This window comes from Apus apus, chromosome 3 (genome assembly GCF_020740795.1).
Source record: "Apus apus isolate bApuApu2 chromosome 3, bApuApu2.pri.cur, whole genome shotgun sequence".
Taxonomy (NCBI): Eukaryota; Metazoa; Chordata; class Aves; order Apodiformes; family Apodidae; genus Apus; species Apus apus.
The window spans coordinates 73321295-73344729 of record NC_067284.1 but is presented as its reverse complement, the minus strand read 5'-3'; the positions used below and the strand labels follow the sequence as shown (position 1 = coordinate 73344729).

Genomic DNA, 23435 nt, shown 5'->3' with positions numbered 1-23435 from the left:
CAAATACTCCACTACCGAACGGCTAGAGAATTAGCAGGAGCAAGAAGCTGCTGCTTGAAAGAGGAAATGCATTAAATGGGAGAATCCACTCCAGTACAGTAGTGAATTTAGTTTTATTGGAGGCTCATAATGTGAATTTATGTCTCACCCATTTGGACAGAAAGTTACTGAACTTCAGAAAAGACAATTACTCACAGACAATAGAAAAAAGGATCAGGGATCTCTTTAAAAACTTGCGTTTTTTTTGGTTTATGAAGCCAGGATAAAGAAACTCACATGTAGACTGTCCAAATGCAGTCACAGCTTTGGGGAGATGGAGCCAGTGCCCAGTACTGTGCTTTCAGCTTGCTTCAGTAAATGTCACACTTTCCTTAAAAATGTCTTCCGGCTCCTCATAAAACATCAGTTTGGCAACAGAAAAGCTCTCCACTGAAGTTTTATGACACCTTTTTAATAATGGAAGAATAATTCTTTCTGCTGTTGTTAACCAGGCTGTCACTTTTAGGTTAAGATTTCTCTGAAAACCTAAAAGAGGCGCAATTCCCTGGTTTCCAAGGCAGGCTGATTCCTGCGGGCCATGCTGAGACCCCAGCCTTTTACTGCACCTCCAACATGTGCAGATCTGGTTAAGCTGTGCTGATTACTACTTGCAGCATCCCTTATTACCTTCCTAACTCATTCTGCTATCACTTGTTACACATACAAACGAGCATGTAAGTCACAGAAACAAACAGTATGTATTTATATACTCTTCACTTAAATGCCACAAACTGTTCCTTCCCAGGTGGGATACAACCTCCTACAGATTTGCAGCCTCTGCCCCTGCTCCCCATTGCAATCTTTGCTTCCCACCCTTTGCCAGACCTTTTTCTAGAGCTCTCTGGGAGAGCTTATGCCAGTGCTGTTGCCACGTCCCTGTGGGTCACACCCGCTGCACATGTGCTTGCCCTCTGGCTTGCGGCTGCCAACCCTGGCACAGCACAGCTGGGCTCTGCATGCCCCCTCCAGCCTCCCCTCAACCAGCTGCTTTTAGGAAACTTGCAGAAATATAATGATCACCAGGACTTCTGAGACACTGTCAAAATTCGTTTTAAATCAGCCACAATTTTCGAAAGGGCTCGAGGTACAAAAAGCTCAACCGCATAATCCTCATTTCCTTAGGAATGTAATTAGAATATTTCCATTTGAGGGGAAAAGGAGCAAGTCCCTCCATAGGTTTTAGGCAAAAAAAAATCCCATACCAAAAGCAAACAAATGAAAATTTCTAATTAGCTTTGAAAATACAGTAGTAGCTATTAAAACAGCATTGCACACAAAACTGATAAATAAGCATATTTCAGGGTCTGGATCAGAGACTGATGCCCTGCTCACTGGAAATACTCCTTCACTAGCCAGAAACTTTGTTTTGTTACTATAGTTACTCTCACTACAAGTGGCCCTGACTAAGGCATAAGGAATTTGTTACATAAAACCTCAACACAACTGCAGACTTAAACTTCAGAAACTACCAGCTCTGTGCTCAGTCCTGCTTGCAAATCCTATCCCAAGCTCAAACTCAAAATGTTTTAACGTTGATTAGGGCATACACTTGAGCAACGGTTTAATGGCACTGTTTAAGTGCTGAGAACATCATCAACATTGTTCACAATCTACATTAAAAACATGAAAGAATTTAGATGGGCTGGATTGTGCACTGAGCAAGATGAACAGTAACTTCCTCCCCAGTTATGCTGTGTGAAGCAGCTGTCATGTCCACAAGAAACTGGCAATCGAGTTTAATAAAATTTGCTGAGAGGCTGCTGAATTTGATTGGGAAAAAACTGTGTGTAGCCAGTTAGAAGAGCACCAGGTAGAAAACACATATGCCACAATGCTGTGATTTTGTTTTGTTACATTTTTATCAGTTTAGTTTGATAAAGTTAAACATTAGTATGTAAAAATAAATATCCTCCCTTTCTTAGCATTAATGTATGCTGATTTCATACATATTTTTTTTCTAGTTAATCTAGAGGATATTTTCAGCCAAACTGTTATTATGCATCATCTTGGAAAAGTAGCTTATGAGGTCCCCAGTGAAAACAGGTCGATGACAGGACCCAGCTTTTTAAGGTAGTCAGCTGATGCAGATACTCCAGTACTATGTGCTAGTCTGATTTGGGCAATCTGCAACCCTTCTCAACTGTATTTTTTCCCCTACCTGGGTAGAGCAAAACAGCATGGCTTTCCTTCTCTTCAGCTTGAAATCTAGATACTGGCCTTTTTCTTAAGAGGCCAACAGCCCAAAGAGAACCTGTCTGCAAGCAAAGAGAAGCACTCACAAGTGCCAAGGTCACTTGTTTTCTGGCAGTAAGCATCGCCTGGGGCGGGGCTAAGCCAATGACTAGGAATTTTTCTACTACAGTGCTGATACAGGGCTACGTGGTTAACTCCTGGAATGGCAGATGCAGCCATTTATGCTACATAGCTTAAGCTTTAAGCAATCTGCACACTAAAGACGACTTGATGGGTATCTTTCTCATTCCTTTCCTTTCTCTTCCTCCCTCAGTGTTGACACCCTGTACTATTCTTAAGTGTGCAGAAATCAGCAGTGTTAATTTCAGAGTTCACACATCAGAGGAAGCATTTAGAATTTATTCATTCATTTGTGAGAACCTGTATATTATATGGCTTTGTTCTCAATGACAGAGCAATGCGTTGGTTCTTTTTGGGGTTTTTTTTTGGTTGTGTTTTTTTTTTTTAGCATTGCCATTATTTGCAACCAGTCTTACAGCTTATTACAGCCTCCTAAGTGCTGAAGAGCAAATCTGCCCTACCCTGCAAGAAATATGATTTCCTTAAGGTGCTGTTTGGACACAACAGTGCTTCATCGGTTCTTCCCTGTAATAACAGTGCTTGCAGTGACACCTAAAATAATGATTTCTGTCTCTTCCCCACCTTGCAACTAATTCCAGACTAGTGGCTTAGTCCATGTAGGCAAACAATGAATACCTGCTGGAATACATAATTTGTGAACGCTGCTTCTAGTTTCTCATGGCACTGCAACTTTACACTCTACTGTTGCTTACACTGTGTTAGAGTAAAAATAAATTATTGTTCAGCTACAATGTTGTTTTCATCCAGAATTCCCAGATTCAGAGCACGTATTGCTATACCTTGTAAAATGAGAGACCAGCTCTGGCATGCACAGGGGCCAATTAGATGAGATCAGAAGTGGCTGTCCCCACAAGATGTAGTGTTTGCATGAGGAGTTTGCAGGCGATCCAGGCGCAGAAATGAGCAGAGTATAAATACCTGATGTACAACAGATGACAAAAAACCTACTGCAAGGATTAGGTATGTTCTGAGCTGGTAAGGCATCTGAAGAAGTTACTTCATTCTTTAAAGACCACTGTGACATCTAGAACATAAAAAATCTGTACTAGAATTCTCTACATGCTTTCCAATGTTAATATCACAGCTAATGAGCTGAGTAAAATACCTCTGCAGCAGCTTATTTATATAGTGTTCTTCACAGTATCATCATAGGATTTAAACAATAAACACTGCAGAAGTTTAACATTCGTTTCTACATATCCCAAAAATACAACTGAAAGGGTAATTTTAATTCAAGATTACTTGACTCTCTTCCTTTCTATAATTTTCTACCAGTTAGTCCTTTTCAAAAAAACAAAGGTTTGACTCAGATATATTTTGCTTCTTCAATTTTTTATTTTTAAGAAATGTAATGGAGCTTGGCTCAAAAACAGTCTTAGATCCGTGGGACAACATGTGGCTACCAGAACTAAGAAATACACAGTGTCTGGGGCAGTACAGAGAGAAAAGAAATAACATCAAGCACCAGAGGCTTCAGATGCAAGTTTTCTTGTCCTTCAAAACCACAGATAGTGCACACCACACACACATGGACATCATTACCCTACAGGATCTCCTTTCCTCTTCCTCACAGACATTTTGCACAGGACTATGCCCCTGCTAAACAATCCCTTGACATTTGCAGGTGGCCAGGGAAGTAGCAGGCAATTGCTGGTTGCCACTGAGAAAGAAGCAATATAATCCCGGAGTCACCAGTACAGCAGGCTTTAAGCCCTATTATATTTGAAACTCATCCAGTGTGAAGGCTCCAAAGAGTGCATATACATATATATATATATATACACATATATATAAAGGGAACTTGAAAAGAAAATCCTTTTCCAGCTGGCATTTCCAAATTCACAATGTGAAGCCTCTTGATTAAGATGTGACATTGTTTATACCTCTGGCAACAAAGGAGACTCCAAGCATTTCCATCTGCTTTAACACTAGAACTATAAACAAGAAAATGTACCCTGCAGTTTTGTTTCAGAACATTTTTGATCGAAAGATAATTCAGCATATGTATCCTGACTCCTATATGCAATTGTGTAAGAAAAAGCCTTAATTCACACAAGTACTTTGGATGCAAAAAAATTCCTCCAAAATGATAAACTCCAAATACTACCATGCACAGCCCTGAGTAAGTCTTTCTGTGGAACAGCACTACAGTGGTAGCTCAGAGAGGCAGAGGAAGTCTGTGCTCCCCCTCTCAAGAGTCATTCCTCCTGGAGGTGTAGGAAGAGCACAGATTAAAGCAATCCCAGGTAGAATAAAAATCCTCCTCGAGGAAGATGAGCTGAGCTGGCTGGCACCAGCATGAACTTCTCCAAATGAACACTGGCCCCATGCCGCTTACCAGTGGTTTCCTGAGCTGCATTTATGGGTTGTTTTGTTTTGTTTTAATGAAGTATGTGGGACATCTAAGCCTTGGGGACTGCTCTGTGCATCAGGCTGTGCTTGGTTTGTGCAGGCCAGGAAAACCTCTGACCTTTTTACTCCCCAAGTCTTCTGCTGCTATCTAGTGCTATTTACCACCCATATTTCGCTTGCCTTGCTGGCAGCTGCTGCAGCTTGACACGATCAAGCTAGTCGATGCCCAGCTGAACTGCTGCTGTGCAGTCCAAGGTAGCCCACGGGGTCCACAAGGCTCCAGGGTGCAAGCGCAAACAGCTGGGCAGCTCACCTACACAGACCCCTGTCTCTTTGGAGATTCTGTCACCAGCAGCCTGAGGAGCTGGGCTGAAGTTGGCCCAGCCACATCCCTTCAAAGAGCAGCTCCATCAGTGTGGACAACCCTTTACAACTGATGCTTCCTTGTGTGCACCAGCTGTTTCTTTGCTCCTGGTGAGGACAGTCTAGCATCCTTATTTGGCAGGCCCACTGCCCTTGGCACATTCACCTGGGGGTAGGGAGATGCCACACATTCCTCAAGTGTCATTTTTGCAAGGCTTTGTCACAGCAGTCTCTTCAAGCACTACAGCCGCAATGGCCTGAAGAAGGCTGTAGAAGACTCTGTTCTTACACCTGTATAGTATCCCTTTGTTTCCCATTAAGTTATGGCACTCTTACTTTGCTATTTTTCCCACCAAACATTAGTGAAATCTATTAAGCCAAGATGCACCAGACAAAACAACTGGTTGCTGGAATGCACAGGGTGGGAGGTTTGGCTCCCTCCTTCACTCAGTAGTGCAGGTCCTTGCAGCTCCCTTGCCTCCCACCTGTGGAAGGACCAGCTGGCCACCTCTCCTGCTCATTACACAGATTACAGTGGCATGCTATATTCTCAGCTGGGTTCAGAGCCCTGCTGTGCTACACTCTCTACCAACACGGGAAAGGCATAAACCTTGTCCTGAGAAAATACAAGAAAAACTACAGTATAATATCAAGTTATTTCAAGTGCTCAGATGCAAATGGTCGGATTACAGGGAAAAAAATTATCCAGGTATCTTTTCCCCATGAATTTCAGTGCAACTGATTACTTGTATGATCTTCATTTGAGGTGCTGGTTATCATCCTCATGCCACTTCTCCAGCTCATAGAGAATTAGAGTTAGAGGTCACTGCGTTCAACTGCTAACCTACTAGATCTCCAGTAGTTTGCATTTCCAGTCACAATGCTGAGAAATACAATTCTAGGTCATACTTACATAGTTCTGGGTCAAATTTTCTGTTGGTCCATGTAGGAAGAATTCTGCTAACGACTATGACACTTGATTTGACTGTTTAACTCTCCACCCTCATGTTCACCCTTCCTCCTAAAACAATCACAAACTTACTGGTGAACTACATACATAACAGGAAGCTTCAAGTCAAGTTAAAAATGAATAAAGCAAAGAGGAAATTTTTTCATACTACCCTTTTTGTGTTGTAAAAATGTTATCATAGTAAAGAATACATCTGGACATTTTTACAGACATGTTAATAATGCAGCTCTTCTATATTAGTATCTCTGTTGTAACATCTCCATCATTCTCTTTACTAACAGATGAAAATACTAAATAACATGAATACTTACTAATATGAAATAGTACAGCTATGCCTGCTTATATACTTTGTTTTGCAGACATTAATATCAACATTAACAGAAGGAGACCTACCAAGACACAATTATTACTACTGTTTCTGAGAGTGAAGGGCAAGGACTTGCCTTGTTTTTAGAAGGTAAAAGCCACATTTGTGGCTGAAAAATTACCATATTCAGTTTCTGTTCTGTGGTGAGTTCTTGAGAAAGTCTGAATACTTTCACCTCCCTCTCCTTTTTGAAGAAGAATATAATAAAAATCAAAATATTTTCTGCTCTTCTCATTAGATAAATACTACTAGGGCCTTAGAGTAGAAAGCACTTGAGGCTGAAATTTTGAGCTGAAGATAAAAAAACCCAAGCTTTTTCTTGAGTGATCAGAGCACAATATTCATCTGAAAGAAAACATGGCTTGACTGCACTGCAAACTTACTAGTAAGTCATTTACTGCACTAGAACATGATTTGCTAAGCGTAACATTCATGCCTCTGTATTTCAGGACCCGTGTTTTCCAGAAATTATTATAAATAGTAATTATCAATGAATGCTAATATAGCTGATGCTCTTCATTCTGAAAAATAAATTCCCAGTCCTAAAAAGAGACTTTTGATTATGCTTGCATTGGAGTCTTTTGAAAGGTTTCAGAAAATCCAGGAATACATCATAAGAAAAAAAACTCCAACATATCTTCCTCTGCTCCTCTGGTAATCAGCTTCTGAGAGCCTCAGGAAACAATTCCAGATTATCAGATCTGTATGTTTGACAGCAGACTTTCCACAGCCTTCACCTTCACTAGATGTACAAAGATGAAAAACAGCCAAGCAGGGCATTTTGTTTCTTCCTTTATCCATATCCATAAGACAGCCTTGAAGGAGTTCAGTTCAAGAAGATTCTAAACCATGTTTTCCAGCAGAAACTGATGCCTGAAGCTGCTAATAAAAGATGGCATCCTATGCAACCCCCCTGTACACTGGACTAACTCACTTATACGGCAGATACATACAATACACTGAAGTGAGCCAGCAGGAACCAAAAAGCATCCATTTCTCTAACCAGGTGACAAAGTATTGCCAAGAAGTCAATTGTAGGAGATAAATGCAGAGGAATATAAAATTGGCATTATGCTGTTTCAAAAAGCAGACGTGCTGAGTGGTCCAAGTTTACTCTATTAAAGCCTGACTCATCAAGCAAACACAAATTTTAAAGATCAACAAGTAACTTAGCCAGTTATGACTACCACAGAGTGGTTTGTAGGTTTCATTTTCCTCTGGCTTATCAGTAGTCACTAAGTCTTAAATGTCACATCAAAAACAAGGTAGCAGCCCCAACAAATACACAGCAGGAACCTACAGGAAAACTCACAAAATCTGAGCGTCAAGTCTCAAGCACAGTTACTTCCTGCTTTTACACAAATAAATTGCTCTGATGTACAGAGCATCTCAAATCTATCCCTGCATTTTAGAATTTATTCCTGAATTTCTGAAGTGAAGCCTATGCATTTGCAGAACTTGTACTACCTCTCTGATGTCAAAACCAGCATCTAGAAGCACTGCTACTCACTAGAAAGGTCTTAAGTGAATGGAGGCAGTAGCTATTTACTGAGATGGTAGGGGGGGGAAAAAAAAAAAAAAAAAAAGAGATACTATGAAATAAAGCTGTTTTTTCATCTAGAGGAAAGAATCAAGCCATTGCTACTAAGGTTGGAAAATGGTATGGCTGCTGCTTCTTTTCATACCATTGGGGTGAAAAAAAGCTTGCAGTAGGCTTCCTCCCTAAGCTCTAACAACTTTTATTCATATTCTGAACCCTGTGCTATGAGAGAATGGAATTCTCCCCATGTACCACTGAATCCACCCATATAATTTTAAGATAAACTGATGAGTACACTTACAGAAATCCATTCCTGGCACAAAAAGACATCTACCAGCTAGGAGGATACTTGTTCCCATTGCATTAAGATGGTGGATAGAAGGCTACCATGCTCAGCTACTCAATTTTTGTTTTAGATCAGACTGTGATTTTTACAAAGGTGTGAACACATCAGTTTCAACCTGACAAAATGGGAATCCAATCTTGGACACAGTAACTCAACGCATTCCGTTTCCTCGTCATCCAGGGCAAAAAAAAAAAAAGAAAAGAAAAAAAAGCTAAAGACGTGGAAATAGATCCAAGCCAAAAAAAAACCCTTAGATTTCTGTTTCTAAAATTCTTTTAAGCTTTAAGCATCTGTGCTACAAGATTCAGGAGACTAGCTTAAAGCTTTCTCTTCGTACCTTTGGCATACAAATACTCAGTATCATTACCAGTTCCACAGAGTATAACCCTGATTATTGCAATATTTCACCACAATTTTTAACATTAATTTTATAAAAACAAGGATTCATAAGATGCCAACAAAATCAGTCATTGTTACCACAGAAAAATTCCAGCTCATCCTTTAAAACTCCACATAACACAACTCTTTTGTTTAAGTGAATCATGGAAGCCTAATACATGTTTTCTGGTTTTGTAGCACAGTACTGTCACATCATCCAAGTACATACTTCCTTTTTTATGACTTTGTATGATTGTCTGGGGCATCAATACAAAGATAAAAACATTTGTGTGTCACTCTCTTCAGCCAGGGTGTGAACACACCACTACAAAAAGACAACTTATAAAAGCTCCACCCTTAAAGAGTTTTGAATATCCTATTTATAAAAGTTATCCAGCATGATCAAATGCTACAGCCAAAATTCTATTTTATACCTGGTATAGATCCTCTGAACTCTTACAGAATTCAGCAAACAAAACTATATGCTGAGAATTTTAATAAGCTGTTTCATCACCAAGTCTGCTCGCAAGATTTTGCCTCTTGTGTAATGATGAACTGAAACCAAACATGCTGATCTCATTCTCTGAAGTCATACTTCTAAAGCTAAGTGAGGTCATCATCACTTTAATGAGAACAGTGGTATAACCATACTACAGCATACACAATTGTACTACCTGAGGGTGAGGAGGGTGGGGTGGAAGGTACAAGAATCTTGGCACAAAAACTGTAGTATACACTAGGCATAACACAAGGGTTTGCAAACCATTGACTGAGAGATAACTGACTCCTTATTCCCTCTGAAGGTTCTAGGCAAAAAGACAGTTCTGCTTTATGTCTGTCAACAATGTAGTACATGAAGATATTGCTCAAAGGCAGCACAAGTTGTTTATTTTCAACATACAAGAAAAAACCTGAAAAGTAACGAATGGAAAGAGAAATCATACTGGAAATGCCAGTTTAATAATGCATTTTGTGATCCTGATTTTATATTGGGTTTGGTTTTTTTGTTGTTGTTGTGAGTGGAAGCATCTGGAAAATTACATTATAAACCAGAGAATAGCTCTCCCCAGTCTGCACCAGACTATGACAAATAAATCTTGCCAGACAATTACTCCTCAAGTCCTTAATAAAATTAGTGAAGAAGTCAAGGACATTTGCTGTCAGTAACCTGCTTCTAATCTAGAAGAAGACTTTGTATTTTGAGGGCTTGCTGCAGCAAAAAACTTTCTATTAAAACAACACCAAGAAAACAAACACAATTGCCCATAAGAAATTTACTTCCCTTTTTATTTATGATCTCCAAGATACACATTTAATGTTTCTTGGCCGTCTAAGCTTTTTTGCGCTACATTTACAGCAGCTACTTTTGTGATAGCAAATATCTGGGTATAACAAAGGCAGCTGCATTTGACAGCTACATTGCTCTGAAACACCAACTCACCTGCTTTTTTTTGAGTCTTTATGTGTAGAATAGCTGCGCTCTGCAAAAGTTTGATTTCTCTTTAAAACTAGTTTTGAGACTCTGAAAGCAACAGAATAGTGATTTACAGTTTAGGAAGAGAAAGATTATTAGCAGCTAGTAAGAGAGCTATGACTCCTATGTCAGATGCAGAACTGCTACAAATATAAAGACACGATCATTTAATAAAACATTCACTCTCACACTGGGCAGTGATTAGAAGTTGTTGTGTGTTATACCAGAAGAATTATTGTTCTAGCTTAATGGGGGGCTGTCCAGGAGACAAAAAAACAAGCTGGCAAACATCAGGATAGGTTCTGACAAGCCGTGTGGGAGCAACTATAAAGTAATAGAGTATCCATAAAATTGATATCCTATTTCCAATCTCAGGCTAGGTACAGACTTAATTTTTTCCCAGTGCTGGAGCTAACCAATTAGAGCTGGAGGATGACCAGAGATCAAACCAGTCTCTGGAATAGTTGGTGAGTCAGATGTGCTGGAGATAGCACTTTGAAATATGTACCAAAATCAACTGTTGGTACTGCATTCTTTAGTGCTTATAAAAGTGTACCAATGCTGACAGGATGTAAAAACACTAGGTTTTATCCTGCACAGTTTTCCTTCACAGGAGTCAGCGATTTTTCAGGTGATACCTCCTATGTAAAGGTTGCTACTGCTTCTATCTTTCATAGTCTTAGCAAGGAAGTGCATTTCTTCTGATTCACTTCATCTTGCGATACGTCCAACAGAGGTAGGTCTCATTCTTCCTGTATCCAGTCTTCCTCTGTCTTTGTTTGACAGTACATCCAAGTGCTCAAAAATTCAGCCATTCACTGACTGTAATGTTATGCTTTTGCTCCTATATGCTGCTTTTCAAGAAGTGATCTTCCTAAGTTCATTTTTCGGAACAATTTGTGCTTTGAGATATCCATCTGTTCTTTTAACACTTCTCCAACAGCTCAATCCAAAATGTTGCAGCTCATGTCATCTTATTCAGGGTCTAGCTTTCATATCCCTCCTCCCTATGCACCATGCTGACCACTGAAATGTGAAGTAAATGGTCTAAGTTTAAACCCTCCAACAGAGGGCACGGAGCTCATGCCAAAGGATGCTGTGTGCTAGCTGAGCAATGCAGTATATTTTTTCCAGTTGCTTTTATCACTAACCAACTACGTGACATCCTGAATGATTCCTTCTTTAAAACATATAATGAAATAATTTAATATGAAAATAAACCAAGCAGGAACAAACTCATCTTAATTACATACAGTCAGGGACCAACAAAACAGGATGAGATTTCTGAAGGCTGGGCCAGCTAAGACCTTATTATTTTATGTCTTATTTTGTCTTTTGTTTAGGATATATATCCAGGTAATGCTTACGGTTTTTCCCATCTACGGAGCCCTAAGGTCCCGTAATGCAGCTTTCATCTTCTTTTCTTGATGCATGCAATCAAACTACGCTTCCAAAAAGAGCTGTCTTTAGGAAGAGAGTCCCCAGGCACCACTTTACACAGTTGCCTGGTTCATATAAATTTCTGTTGGGAAAAATAATCAATCACTTTTAAATACAGGTTTAAAATATTGTGGTTGAACTTGCCTATACTATTTACATGAAGTATTCTGTTACTCTTCTTGTTCCCCCCTGTTCCCCATTGGATTCAGGTCCTTCTTTTTCTTCAGAAACACTTGTAAAAAGTCTTCTAAATGTTTTTTTTTTTGATCCTGCAACTCTGATACACCTCCGTTCCATTACTTTTCAGTTATTTCCTGGACGGTTTAGAGAAAGACCCAGACTGAGACAGGGTAGTCATAGCAGCAGAGGCAAGAAGCCAGAGCCTACTCCTGAATCCCTGTGTACCTGTGAGAGAGTTTCACTGCCAACTGTGTAACATGCATGCAGGGAGCAAAGCGAGGCTCTTCCAAGAGCACACCTTCTGGGAAGTCTGTGTATAGGAGTAAGCATGAACTTATGGCTTTCACTGCCAACATTGTTCCTACCAGAAACAACCTATTCTGACACTCCTTGCAAAGTATTTTCACACATGAAGATTGGCACTGATAGAAGCATAGGAGATAATATTCTTTCCTGCTTTGGGGAAATCAGATTAGCAGAGAGCATAAAGGAACCTACCCAGCAGCCCTCCAAGCTACTTTGCACACCAAGTTTTCTTTGTATTGTCCTCCCCTACAACAAACTATTTATAGCTGCTGCAGGAAAGATCCAGGACTTGATGGACCAAGTTAGTTCATCTGACATGACGAATACTCTTTTCCTCACATAAACAATCAGTTTCTTCTTCCTCTTTCACCTTTGTCTTACCTATCTTTGGATGTTTGCAGTTCTCAATGAACACCTGACCTCTGACTATATGATGTGATCTTCGAGTGCACAACATGGGTTTAACTATGCATCTCATTTTCAAACCACAAAACATCATTTAGCAGCCATTGGAGTATTTCCTGTTTCATCATACGCATGTTCACACTGAAGAGATATTGACATAATGTTAAGATCTTTTCCATTACTAATCTTTGCTTCTTTCTCAAAGATGTGCACTGACAGTCTTAGCTCCCCAGATATACACAAGGTACCTCAAAAACACAGGGGGGATAGCTATTTTAAATGGCAACATGTAACTCACAATGAAAAGAATTACATGCTGATATAGCACCCTAGTTCTAAAATATCCTAAAGCACTTAAGCCCACATTTAAATAGCCTCAGTCTCACTAGTGACTTTCCTTTGCTCTGGTTTAGACAACGTCCCACTCAGCTGCTGCACTACACCTCTGGAGGCTGCTCCTTCTCTCCACTGAGAAAGAAGGCTGTCTAAAAACAATATTGCACAAGTTTAAAACAGTTAAATACAGGCAATTCAGAGAAGCTGGTCTTCCAGCAATGCAACAGGATTTTTTGCAGTCTGGCTAGGAAGCTCAGCTAGTATGCAATCACCAGGAAGTACCACAGCAGCTTTAAATTTTGCACAGAACAAATTAATTGTTTTGAAAGGTCATGACAGTAAATAGCAAGGAATTCAATTTATCTCCCTTGGATGGATGAAGAACTGAGTCAAACTTAGAACAGTGGAAACCTCTGGCTCCAAGAAGTCTGTGCAGGTTCAAACCTGCTCTTGAGGCAGCCAAACCATCCTTTCAGCTATATGTTATTGCACCTTGGGATTTTCAACTGTTTTTTTTTCCTCAGCTGTGCTATTGCAGCAAATTGTGTCATGAGCATCAAAAGAATGGTCAATACATGAAGAATTTGTTTATCTTTAACCAGGAAGTTTACAAAATGCAAAATGGTGATACAGACAGACATCATTATAATTGTCTCACACTCATTTATCCATGTGTAAAGTGACACATGAAAAAGTACAGGGAGGTATGTGGGAGAAAACACCATGAGCACAACACAGAAAGTCAAATACTTTGAAAGCAAATACGCAGAAGGATTAATTTTAAAAAAACAGAAAGACCATAAAAAAAATAATACCATAAGCCTCACATGTTTTAGCTTCATAGTATATACCTAGGAGGACAGTGCCACACCAGTAGCACACTTGATTTAACAGGCTCCTTGCATGTAACTGAGAACAACAGAGCTAAGTGAGCAGATCATTCCTGATTGGATATATTGCACCATGCAACAACTCTTACCTAAAGCTTTCTGGATATTCAACAACAGCCATGTTGATGACATCCAGCGCATGTTGATAGTGCTTCTGAGCTGAAAAGAGGAGGGCCAGTAGATGAAGTGAATTCATGTCATCTTTGCATAGTTGTAGTGCTTCTTGAAGATGTTCTATAGCATCAGAAATCTGGGAGAAGATGGGGTAGAAATAAAAAGAACACATTTCTACTATCTGAACAGTTTAGCAAAATTAACAGACTGCACTGCTTGAAAAAAACACACCTGCTAGATAAAGGAGTCTGTGGCATTACTAAATCACTGCTTATAAATGGAGCAGCAGACCTGATCCAGTCAATCCCCTCTTACTTTGGCATGGTGCTTCCATGCTGTAAACATACCCACTATGGAGGCCCAATTCTCTATTCCATTTTCTAGGATGGGTGGCTGGATCTTCACCTGGGTCAGACATTACACATTTCTGCTGCATTTTGTCTTTTGTGATGGTTGCACAAGGGCCTTCATGAAGAACAATCAAGAACATAAAAACTGAGTTTGAATTGTTCAAGGCTAAAGTCAGGATTCAAACGCTGTCAGAAAGAAAATATCTTTGCAAGCCATGATGTAAAGAGCAGCCCTAACACTCACAGCAGCAGTGTGTCATTTGAACCAAGTCTCTCTTGGCAGAAAACTTAACATCTATAATGCATGCAAATATATCATATGCTGTTTGTGATCCAACATCCTATTTTAGGCTATCCATTCAAAAGGGAACTTCTTAGATTTTTTTTCCTTTAGGTAGCAGTAAATTTTATATGGAGGATTTTTAATTTTTTTTTTTAGATTCTCTAGTGCCTGATATTACTGTTACTTCAATTATTCCAGATCTGTGTTTGACCCTGAAAGCCTGCAGCAAACAAAACCAGAAAAAATGTAGAAAATTATTTTCCTCATATATACATTCCCCCTCCTTCCCTTTTAAGCAATGGAGAATGTAGTACTTTCTTTTCTACTACAAGAATTTCCTACCTAGCAAAGCTCTGAAGATGTTCTCCTGCCTTGAAATACCACCAGTGTCAAAGTCCCACCATCTCCACAGATAATTCAGGAAAACAGGTCACTTGTAATTAAGGAGATCAACAATTACACTGTCTGCAGTTGCAACAGAGGTTGCTGATTATCTGGATCCCAGGTATACTTCTGGGAACCTGGTACATGTTCTGTTTATGGGACAACTTTGTCCTAATGTCCAAATGACATTTCACTCTTACTTGAGCATATGCAAGCCAAGATACTTAACTACTCCATTACTGGTGACTCCATGCAAGTCTGGAAGATTAGTACAACTGCTCCACAGGCATAACCCTGAACTGGCATCTGGCCCACAGCTTCAAAACTGCTGAATGTCCTGGCCTAGATTCAGACTGGGACATATGACTGAGTGCTTAGCTTTAATGAATTACTGCTGGTCAGTGAAGCTACTTTAACCACATGTGTTATTATAGCCTACTGCAAAGAAAAATACATTGGCTTAAATCACCAGTGTCTCCTCAGCAGCTTACTAGGACACGTTATCTTACCATGTAAAAACGCTAGCAATGACAACTTGGAAAAAGGACAACAGACATGAGACTGTGGTGGGCCCAGATCTGCCTGACCACCAAGTTCTTCAGTAGGTATATGAGAGGTATTTAAATTTGATTTGCATAAACAAAGCTGCTATCAAGAGACTTCTTGTACTCAGGCTAAAAACATCCCTTATTTTTTCTATTCCTCTGTCTCAGGCCTGCACAAGTGCTTGTAAAGAAATTCCAAGTTTGGGAAAAAAGAAGTTCATCAGAAGAAAAAGAAAATCTGTAAAACAAACAACTGGGGGCGGGGCTTCAAGCCATCTGTTCCAGCTGATCATGCTTTGAAGTGAGTGACCTCCAGATGTCCCCTCCAAACTCAACAATTCTATGATTCTATTCAAAGACTTGGGAAGGTGATCCTAATTTGCTAGTATGAATCAGACAAAGAATAATACTTGCAACTAGTGTCTTTACTGAGGGGCTTAGAATTTGTAAGGATACTTGATCTTTTTTGCATGTGAACAAGCAAACTCAGTCATTGAGACTTTGCTTTTTATGTGCAAAACTCCAACAATTACACAGTTCCATACCCATAATAAGATGCCAGCTACCAAAGCAGCTCTCTGACTCTGTTGCAACATACACAAAATAAAGCAGCAGAAAAAAGTCAGTTGTGGTTGCTTCTGTCACATACTGTTGAAATAGATGTAATCTAAAATAATTTCACCCTGTTCTAAAGCATGGGGCTTGCAGTTACATCTCATTTCAGTGCTTTGCTCTAGTACCATCAGAGTCACAGGTAATGGCTGCTTTTGGAAGTTAATCATGCTTCCCTGACAACTGATTGTTTAACTTGAGCTCAGAAAGATTCCTTAGTGCTGTAACACCATTAGTAGCATACAGACTGCTGCATAATTAGAAACAGAGGACAAAACACAATAAGAAAGAATACCCTTTGATAATACAAAGAGACTCTGTTCCTTTATGTGAAGCATTATACAAAACAACAACCTGCAACAGACCAGGTGCAACAAAATACAAACTAAAATTCTAGAACAATAAAGGCAAGATATTTGGCAGCAGTGAACATAAATGTATTTTGAAAAGCAGAGATCATCAATCTACTGACGGATGCCACAGCTTATTTATTTAAGTAACTATGTAATAAGAGAAAGATGGAAGAAGGCAGGCCAGATGGCACCCTGAAACTTCAGGGCTGTATCAGAGGAAGGCTGCCAGTTCAAATTCCCTACAAGTGCTTTAAAGTAATCTTATTTCAGCTGGACTGCAGGTCTGAGTGGGGCCTGCAATTAGAAGATGCTACCTTTCCTCTGATTCATCTTTCTGTTAATAAATATACCACGTGTTCTGCATGGCACACAGGTATATCAGATCACACTGATTAGGAAGCAAAGATCCTGCAGTAAGCCAGAAATAACATCTTGCAGCACTACCAAAATAATGTCACAATATGGATTGTTTAGGCTGCCTCTTATATAATTTTATTTATTTTAATGCTACACTCTTCCTTAAAAACAATGCTGGGATGTTGCAATTGTAGGTATAAAAAGGAAAACATTACTAGTGTTAAAAATAATTCTCAACAGTAGAATGCACTTGCATATTTAGAATGGTAAATGAAACAGGATCGTGTAAGAGAAGTTTCCAGGCCTTATCATTTCACATCAGGTCTGAGTTACAGTTAATTAACCATTGAAATTATCCCCACCACCTCTTTGTAGCATATGATTATAGAAAAGAGAAAGCTTTAATGACTGGCAAGAGCTTCCATTGAAAACAGACTTCCTACAGTCCACCAGAACTTCAGGAAAGCAGATATGGACATATCTGAGAGTTAAATTATTACTTAATTCTTACTACAAGTTGGTTTTGATCACCAGAAAAAATCTAGGCCAGGACCCAGACAGAAAAGCTGCACATTGTTGTTTAGCAGAAAAGGCACTAGCTGGTCTGGGAGAAACACAGACCAGAACTAGCCACATCCAGCAATCATGGAAAGAAGGACCTCTCCACACCTGCTAAAACAGAGCTCCCTTCCTAGGGCAAAGAAAAGTCAGCAGTCTTGCCTTCTGGAAACCAGAATAAAAACTGTGGAGAAAACAACTAAAATATTTTATCTGCTGTCTTAACTGATGTTTATCTTATTTTTACATCCAGACAATCTGGAAGGTGGAAGGTGTTTTTTGGTTATTGCCACTTGAAACATCAGGTCTGTCGGCAGCCCACAGGTGAAACTGGTAAGCGAGAACTCTTAATTCTCAGCTGCTGGCCCCTGGCTGTTTTTCCCTTCCTGTTTTCATGCAAAGAAAGGTCAAATTAAATAAAGTATTAAAATGGCACAACACCCCCCATGTTGTTTTTATGTATCCAATACAGATTTATATGGTATTCAAGGTCAGAAACAATACAACCACCAAAAATGAGAAGGGAACCAGCACGTAAAAATAACAAGAGTGCTGACTCTCTAGAGTCATTTCCATAGAAACTGGCCTGCTAAATAAGTAGGCAAGGCATTAAAACCAGTGAGCTTTAAAATGTTAATTCTACCTTGTTTTTGCTGATCCAAATGCTGTTTCCACAGAAACAGGAGAAGCAGCCGAACCAGCCGCCAGGAGCTGGGAGTTACAAGTCTCATTTGTCGATCGGCTCGGCCAGCTGCCAGCCGGGCACTGCAGGTGGAGATAACCACCACAGAAAATACTGACTTTGGCCTTGTGGCACTTCAACTCTGGAGGAAAACCAGACTGAGACACTCCTTAAAAAAGAGGGTATTCTACTCTAAGCTTTGCTGAAAAATCCACCTAAAAGGCTGTGGGGATGACCTAGAAACACTCCAGGAGCGACTGCAATCCTGCCAGTGACTCCGGTGGTCTTTATGACATAGAGCCACACACATACACTCAAGCACAAAGCAGATCACCCTATTTCATTTTGGTTGCCAGTGGTTTTCAACTGTCAACTCTGTGAAAACCTTTTATAATAATTCCTCCTCTTGTCACGTCCTCATTGTGCGTCAGAGAGAAGTTTATGCTTTTCCATTTCCCCTCTCCCTTGCTCAGTGCTGACAGAGACAAGAGCTATTGCAAATATTGTACACAGACTTCTAAGGAAGATGAATTGCTCCAACTTTGCTTGGCACTCTACCAGTCAGCTGCCTCTCTTGCTTTGTTTCATAAAAATGCTCTCTTATCTATGCAAGCTGATACCTAGATTTTTCAGTGTTGGGTAAGGTTACCTCATTTATTGACCTTGACTATGGAAAAAAACAAAAAAGCCTGTTTGTGGAGAATAACATTCAGGTATTATAATATAACCTACTGTGTAGGAACAGCCTGATTTGCTGGTCCTGCAGCATTGTCTGATGAAAGCCCTAACCATGTTGTTCAATAGTTAATGCACTCTATCCACAAAAGGTATCACTTATCTTTCAGTTAATCAGAAAGAGAATATATTAGATACTTTAAATAATTAAGGATATTAAAAATGCATTACCAAATGTTTATCGTTAAGTAAACTGGCAAAAGAAGAGTAGGGTATTTTACAGCAGTCTAAAAATAAAGATGTCTCAGGTATCTCCTCTGTCCCAAAGCATGCGTTAAAGATTTATAATTCACTAGATGGAGAAGAGCAGGGGTAGCATCACAGGGGTCAGGCTGACACTACACAACACCCTTGGATCACACATCTATGGTAGCAGGGGCGACTGGCAGAACATCAAGGAAGAAAATACACAGGTGAGGCAGACAAAAGAGAAAGTGAACATGAGGACAAGAGACCGAATGGAAAGAATAGGAGGGCAGGGAAATGATGAAACGAGACATACAAAACAGTGGTGTAAAGACAGGCTACAGCTAGACGAAAAGAAAGGGTAATGAGTTAAAATGCAGTGGAGCAGTAGCAGTGAAAACAACAAAGAACCAATGACCACAAAATTCTTGATTTTAAGGATGGCAGCTGAAAAGCTGTAATGCTTTTTACTCATGGCAAGAAGCAGAAAAGGCAGCAGATCAGACAACCTCCCTAAAAGGCAGAATCTGTGAGAGAAAGAAGGGTAGCTGGATATTTTTTAATGAAAGAGCCTGAGCAAACTGCATCATAAAGCAGCCAGTAGGTAGACGAGAAAGTTAAATAAGCCATTTTAATTGTACTTTCTTATTGCAGGCTTCCTCACAACACACTGCTCTCATTATGAAAGGGTTACAATAGTGACATTATCAAGAGTGTTCTCTCATGGAACAATTAGCTTAACCTAATGAACACACAGCTCCCCTAAATAGCTCAGGGAAGTAACAGGGATTCAACTGTTTGATTCCATGGTGTAGACTAAGGAGAGAAGACTGCAGCAAGCAGAGAGCCTGCCAAAGAAGGACACGATGATGATGAAATTTTAAAGCATTTGAAAAATAGGGGCTGTTGCAATAAAGGCTTTGGCTTTTAAGCAGAAAGGACAGAGAAACAAAAAACATCCCAACTATAAAGAGAAGGGACAGAAAAATAAAGCAAAGCCCAAATGTTATTCCTGAAAGGCAGTGAAGTGTATTTGCTGATCAGCTTATTTTTTATGAGTTAACACCTGCAGCAGCATTCAAACGCCAACTAATCCCACTCACTGCAGAGCTCCAGCACCCATCAAAGCCTAACGCCGAACGTGCCCAAGTATGGAACAAACCAATCCCAGCACAGACAGCGAGCGATCTGGCGTGATACAGAACCAGGCAGTGACAGGAGAGCCTTTGGAGTGGCCTGCAGCAGGACACAGCGTGATACTCAGGGAACAGGAATCAACACACCTCCCTGGCCCCACCCAGACAAAGTCCCTCCAAGTGGGAACAGCACTGCTCACCACTTAGAGCTGAATGCACGCCCCTGGGAAGGTTGTCCCATGTGCTATAGAATATACTATTGAAAAAATAATAATTACAAGATATTTTACATGAACATATTCTGATTAATTGACATCTGTTACAATGTAGGAAGGAAGGGACCCTGTTTAGCAAGGCTGGGTCTTGTTCAATTGGACTGCCCTTCTCCCACCCTCTCATGACTCAGTGGTTGCCAATTATTGCACATACCTGTCTGACAAAAGCCAGTTGCAGTGATAGGTAGAGGATGATTTGGTGATCTTCTGGGGCCAAGTCACGTGCTCTTTAAGGATGACCACACAATACAAAAGGAAAAGTGACTGTTAGATTGTGTTTTGCAGAACTGCTTTGCCACAAGTCACACACAAGCACAGAACAAAACTCAGACCTCTTTGAGAGAAAATTCATCCTGTAATGGGGGAACACACTGAAACTAGACAAAAAGCACATCACTGCTGGCCTGGCTAAGCCAGGCTCACAGAACAAATCCGACAAACACAGCTGCCAGGATGTTATACAACTTCCATGCTCCTTCATTAAATGCCACTTAATGTTTTGAAACTTATAAAGTAGCTCTTAGCTCATGACAAACCCATCAAACCATTATTTTAGGTAATTTAGGTGAGGGAGATAGTTGTCCTACTTGTTCCTATACTGCCACTTTTCAAACAATAGGGTTAGGTTAGTGCTGAAAAAGTAATAATTGTTTCTGCTATTATGATGACTATGAGCATGTAGAGAATTAAAGACCAGGAGCTCAGGATGTCAGCTGCTGTTCAAACACACAAAACATCCTCTGCTCTGCAGCTTCTAGTCTAATTATCAGCAGTAGACTCCTAATTTGGAAAGGGAAGACATTGAGGAAGGAATGAGAACTTGATGGGAGGAGCTGAGCCTGCACCAAAACCAAAGCCCTTACTTCTCAAGCTTGAATCTCTTAGATATCACCTTCTAGTCCACAGCAGGCACCAGCATGCACTGAAGTGATCCCCTGACTAGTGAAGGCTGCAGTGTCTCCAGAATCAGATGTGGAGGTTCTTCACACAGGCTTGTGCAAGGCAGGCAACAGGGATGGACAACCAGAGCAGAACTGTCCCTCTCAGACTATGCTAAACATGAAACTGCAGTCTGAGCTTGCTAGCCTGTGGAGAAGCCATTAACCAAGGCAACATGAAAACAGTGTTTTGGGTATCTAACTAGGAACAATGGGGGGCACAGGCTCATGCCACATCAGCAGCCCAGCCCACGAACCAGTGAAATATCCCCTCACTGACCCACAGAGTTCTGTGGCACTGGGAAGTCATTTCACATAGGAGAGATGGCGAGGAGGAAGGTCCCTCATAGCCAACCAACATTCCTGACCTCTTTCTGGGCTGCATTCCAGGACACCAAGGAAGCCTGCACCTGCATTGCTCTGCCCAAATCAAGCACAATTAACATCCTTATGAAGGAGAAATGAGACTGGCAAGGCTGGTGGTTAAAAATCCTGCCAAAAGTGTTAATTTGCTAATAATAAACAAACAAAAATCAAAATAATTACTTCAGGAAACAATCCACACACCATTTTAATGGCAGCCACCTCTCAAATGCCATCTTGGCCTATAAGCAAGAAACTGCTGGAGTTGACAGTATTAATTAATTTAATATGGACTGAATGTGTCTTGTAACTCTGCAAGTGAAGGATTCTGAAGCAATGCCAAAGGTGTTAAGGTGCACTTAGTACAGGCAAGTCACTAATTTCTCCTCCACTATAAAAAAACCCCACAAATAGAAAAAACAATCCAACAAAAACCACACAAACAAAAAACAACCCCCCCAACAACAACACCAAACTGAAACAAAAAATCCACAAATCAACCAACAACAAGAAGACAACAGAAGATAGAACCCAGCTTTGGCCTAAGCTAGGTGAGCAAGGTGAGCCACCTTTTTAGCAGGCAGCTCCTGTGAAACCTTCAGTAGCCTCTCCAACAATAAATCATGAGGGAAGTTCACATGGGTGTATGGGAGAAGAGCTTCATGGTGCTTTTGGAAAGAAACAAAGGGTTGCTACTTTACTGTTCAGTTTCCTCAAAAGGTGTAAGAAAAATATTTGATCCAAGCTTCCAGCTGAAAAGGTCACTTGCAAAGACTGGTTACAGGCCAAACCACAGCCTGAAAGGTCACACCCATACTTTAAAAACAGGTGAAAAACAAAGAAGATAAAAGAAAAAGAAAGAAACCAAACTCAAGCAGTTAGGGTGGCTCTAGTAACCAGCTAATAGTCACTGTTGGCTGAAGTTTGAGTACCTAATGTTTGGCTAGAAACTTGTCTGCTTCCTAGCTAGAGTTAAGATACTATGAAAACAAGACACAGCCAGTGGGAAAGGTCAAAGGATAAAAATAAATGGAGTTTCAAAGCACTGCAGCTCCCCAGTTACATCAAAATAGGGCAGTAGTGAAAGTACATCCGAGTCCAAAAACTAGTGTGACTTTAAGTATACTCCTGGTCTCAAAAGTGACCAAATTTTTAAAAAAATTATTTTTCAGATGTCTATAGGGTAAATACCCAGAACTACTTACTGCATGCTGTTGCAACTGCTGCAAAACCAGTGCAAGACGAATGTGCTGGACTCCTTGCTCAGCATCAGAAAAACAGCTAAGATCCATTAACATGTTCAACCTGCTACATCTGCACTTTAAGATACCAAAGAACTCAAATTTTCTTCGCGTTTGTAAGGTATTTATGATCACACCAAATCCAGAATTACATACTTCACCCCAAGACTTAGACAAAACAAGCTTCCATTTAGTTGTCATCCGACACCTGTAGGCATCTGCATTTACAATGTTAAATGCCCAAACACCACTTAAGTGTATTTTGGATGGTGCAACTTAGTTGTTACAGGATCAGGAAGCTCACATCTCACCTCTCTATCACAACAGTACTGACAAAAAATGGTTTTTAACCCAAGCAGTTCTGTAGTTCCAGAGGAGTTTAATTCACAGATACTTTCAGGGCAGAGCCATTGGATCAGACTACCCCACAAAATAGAGTGGTGAAGTACAGGTGAGTGGTGACTACTCTGTACCACTAGCTCCACAGACCTTTTTTCATACAACAGCTTATGTAAACACTCATTAGAACAGCAATTATTCCTCCCCTATGCCCTTGCTAAGTGCGCCAATGACAGGTCACCTCATAGCAGCCTAAAGCCTGGT

General features: G+C 40.2%; 1 protein-coding gene across 3 annotated transcripts in view; it reads right to left on the bottom strand.

Annotated features, from left to right (window-relative positions):
* TTC7A (tetratricopeptide repeat domain 7A) overlaps nucleotides 1–23435 on the bottom strand; it is a 177603-nt gene that overhangs the window by 78864 nt on the left and 75304 nt on the right. For all 3 annotated transcript variants that reach the window (XM_051616042.1, XM_051616041.1, XM_051616043.1), the window contains 2 exons: nucleotides 20445–20517; nucleotides 13810–13970 (listed from right to left, as the gene is read on the bottom strand). In XM_051616042.1, coding sequence (XP_051472002.1) covers nucleotides 13810–13970; nucleotides 20445–20517 — 234 coding nt within the window. The remainder of the gene's footprint in view (nucleotides 1–13809; nucleotides 13971–20444; nucleotides 20518–23435) is intronic.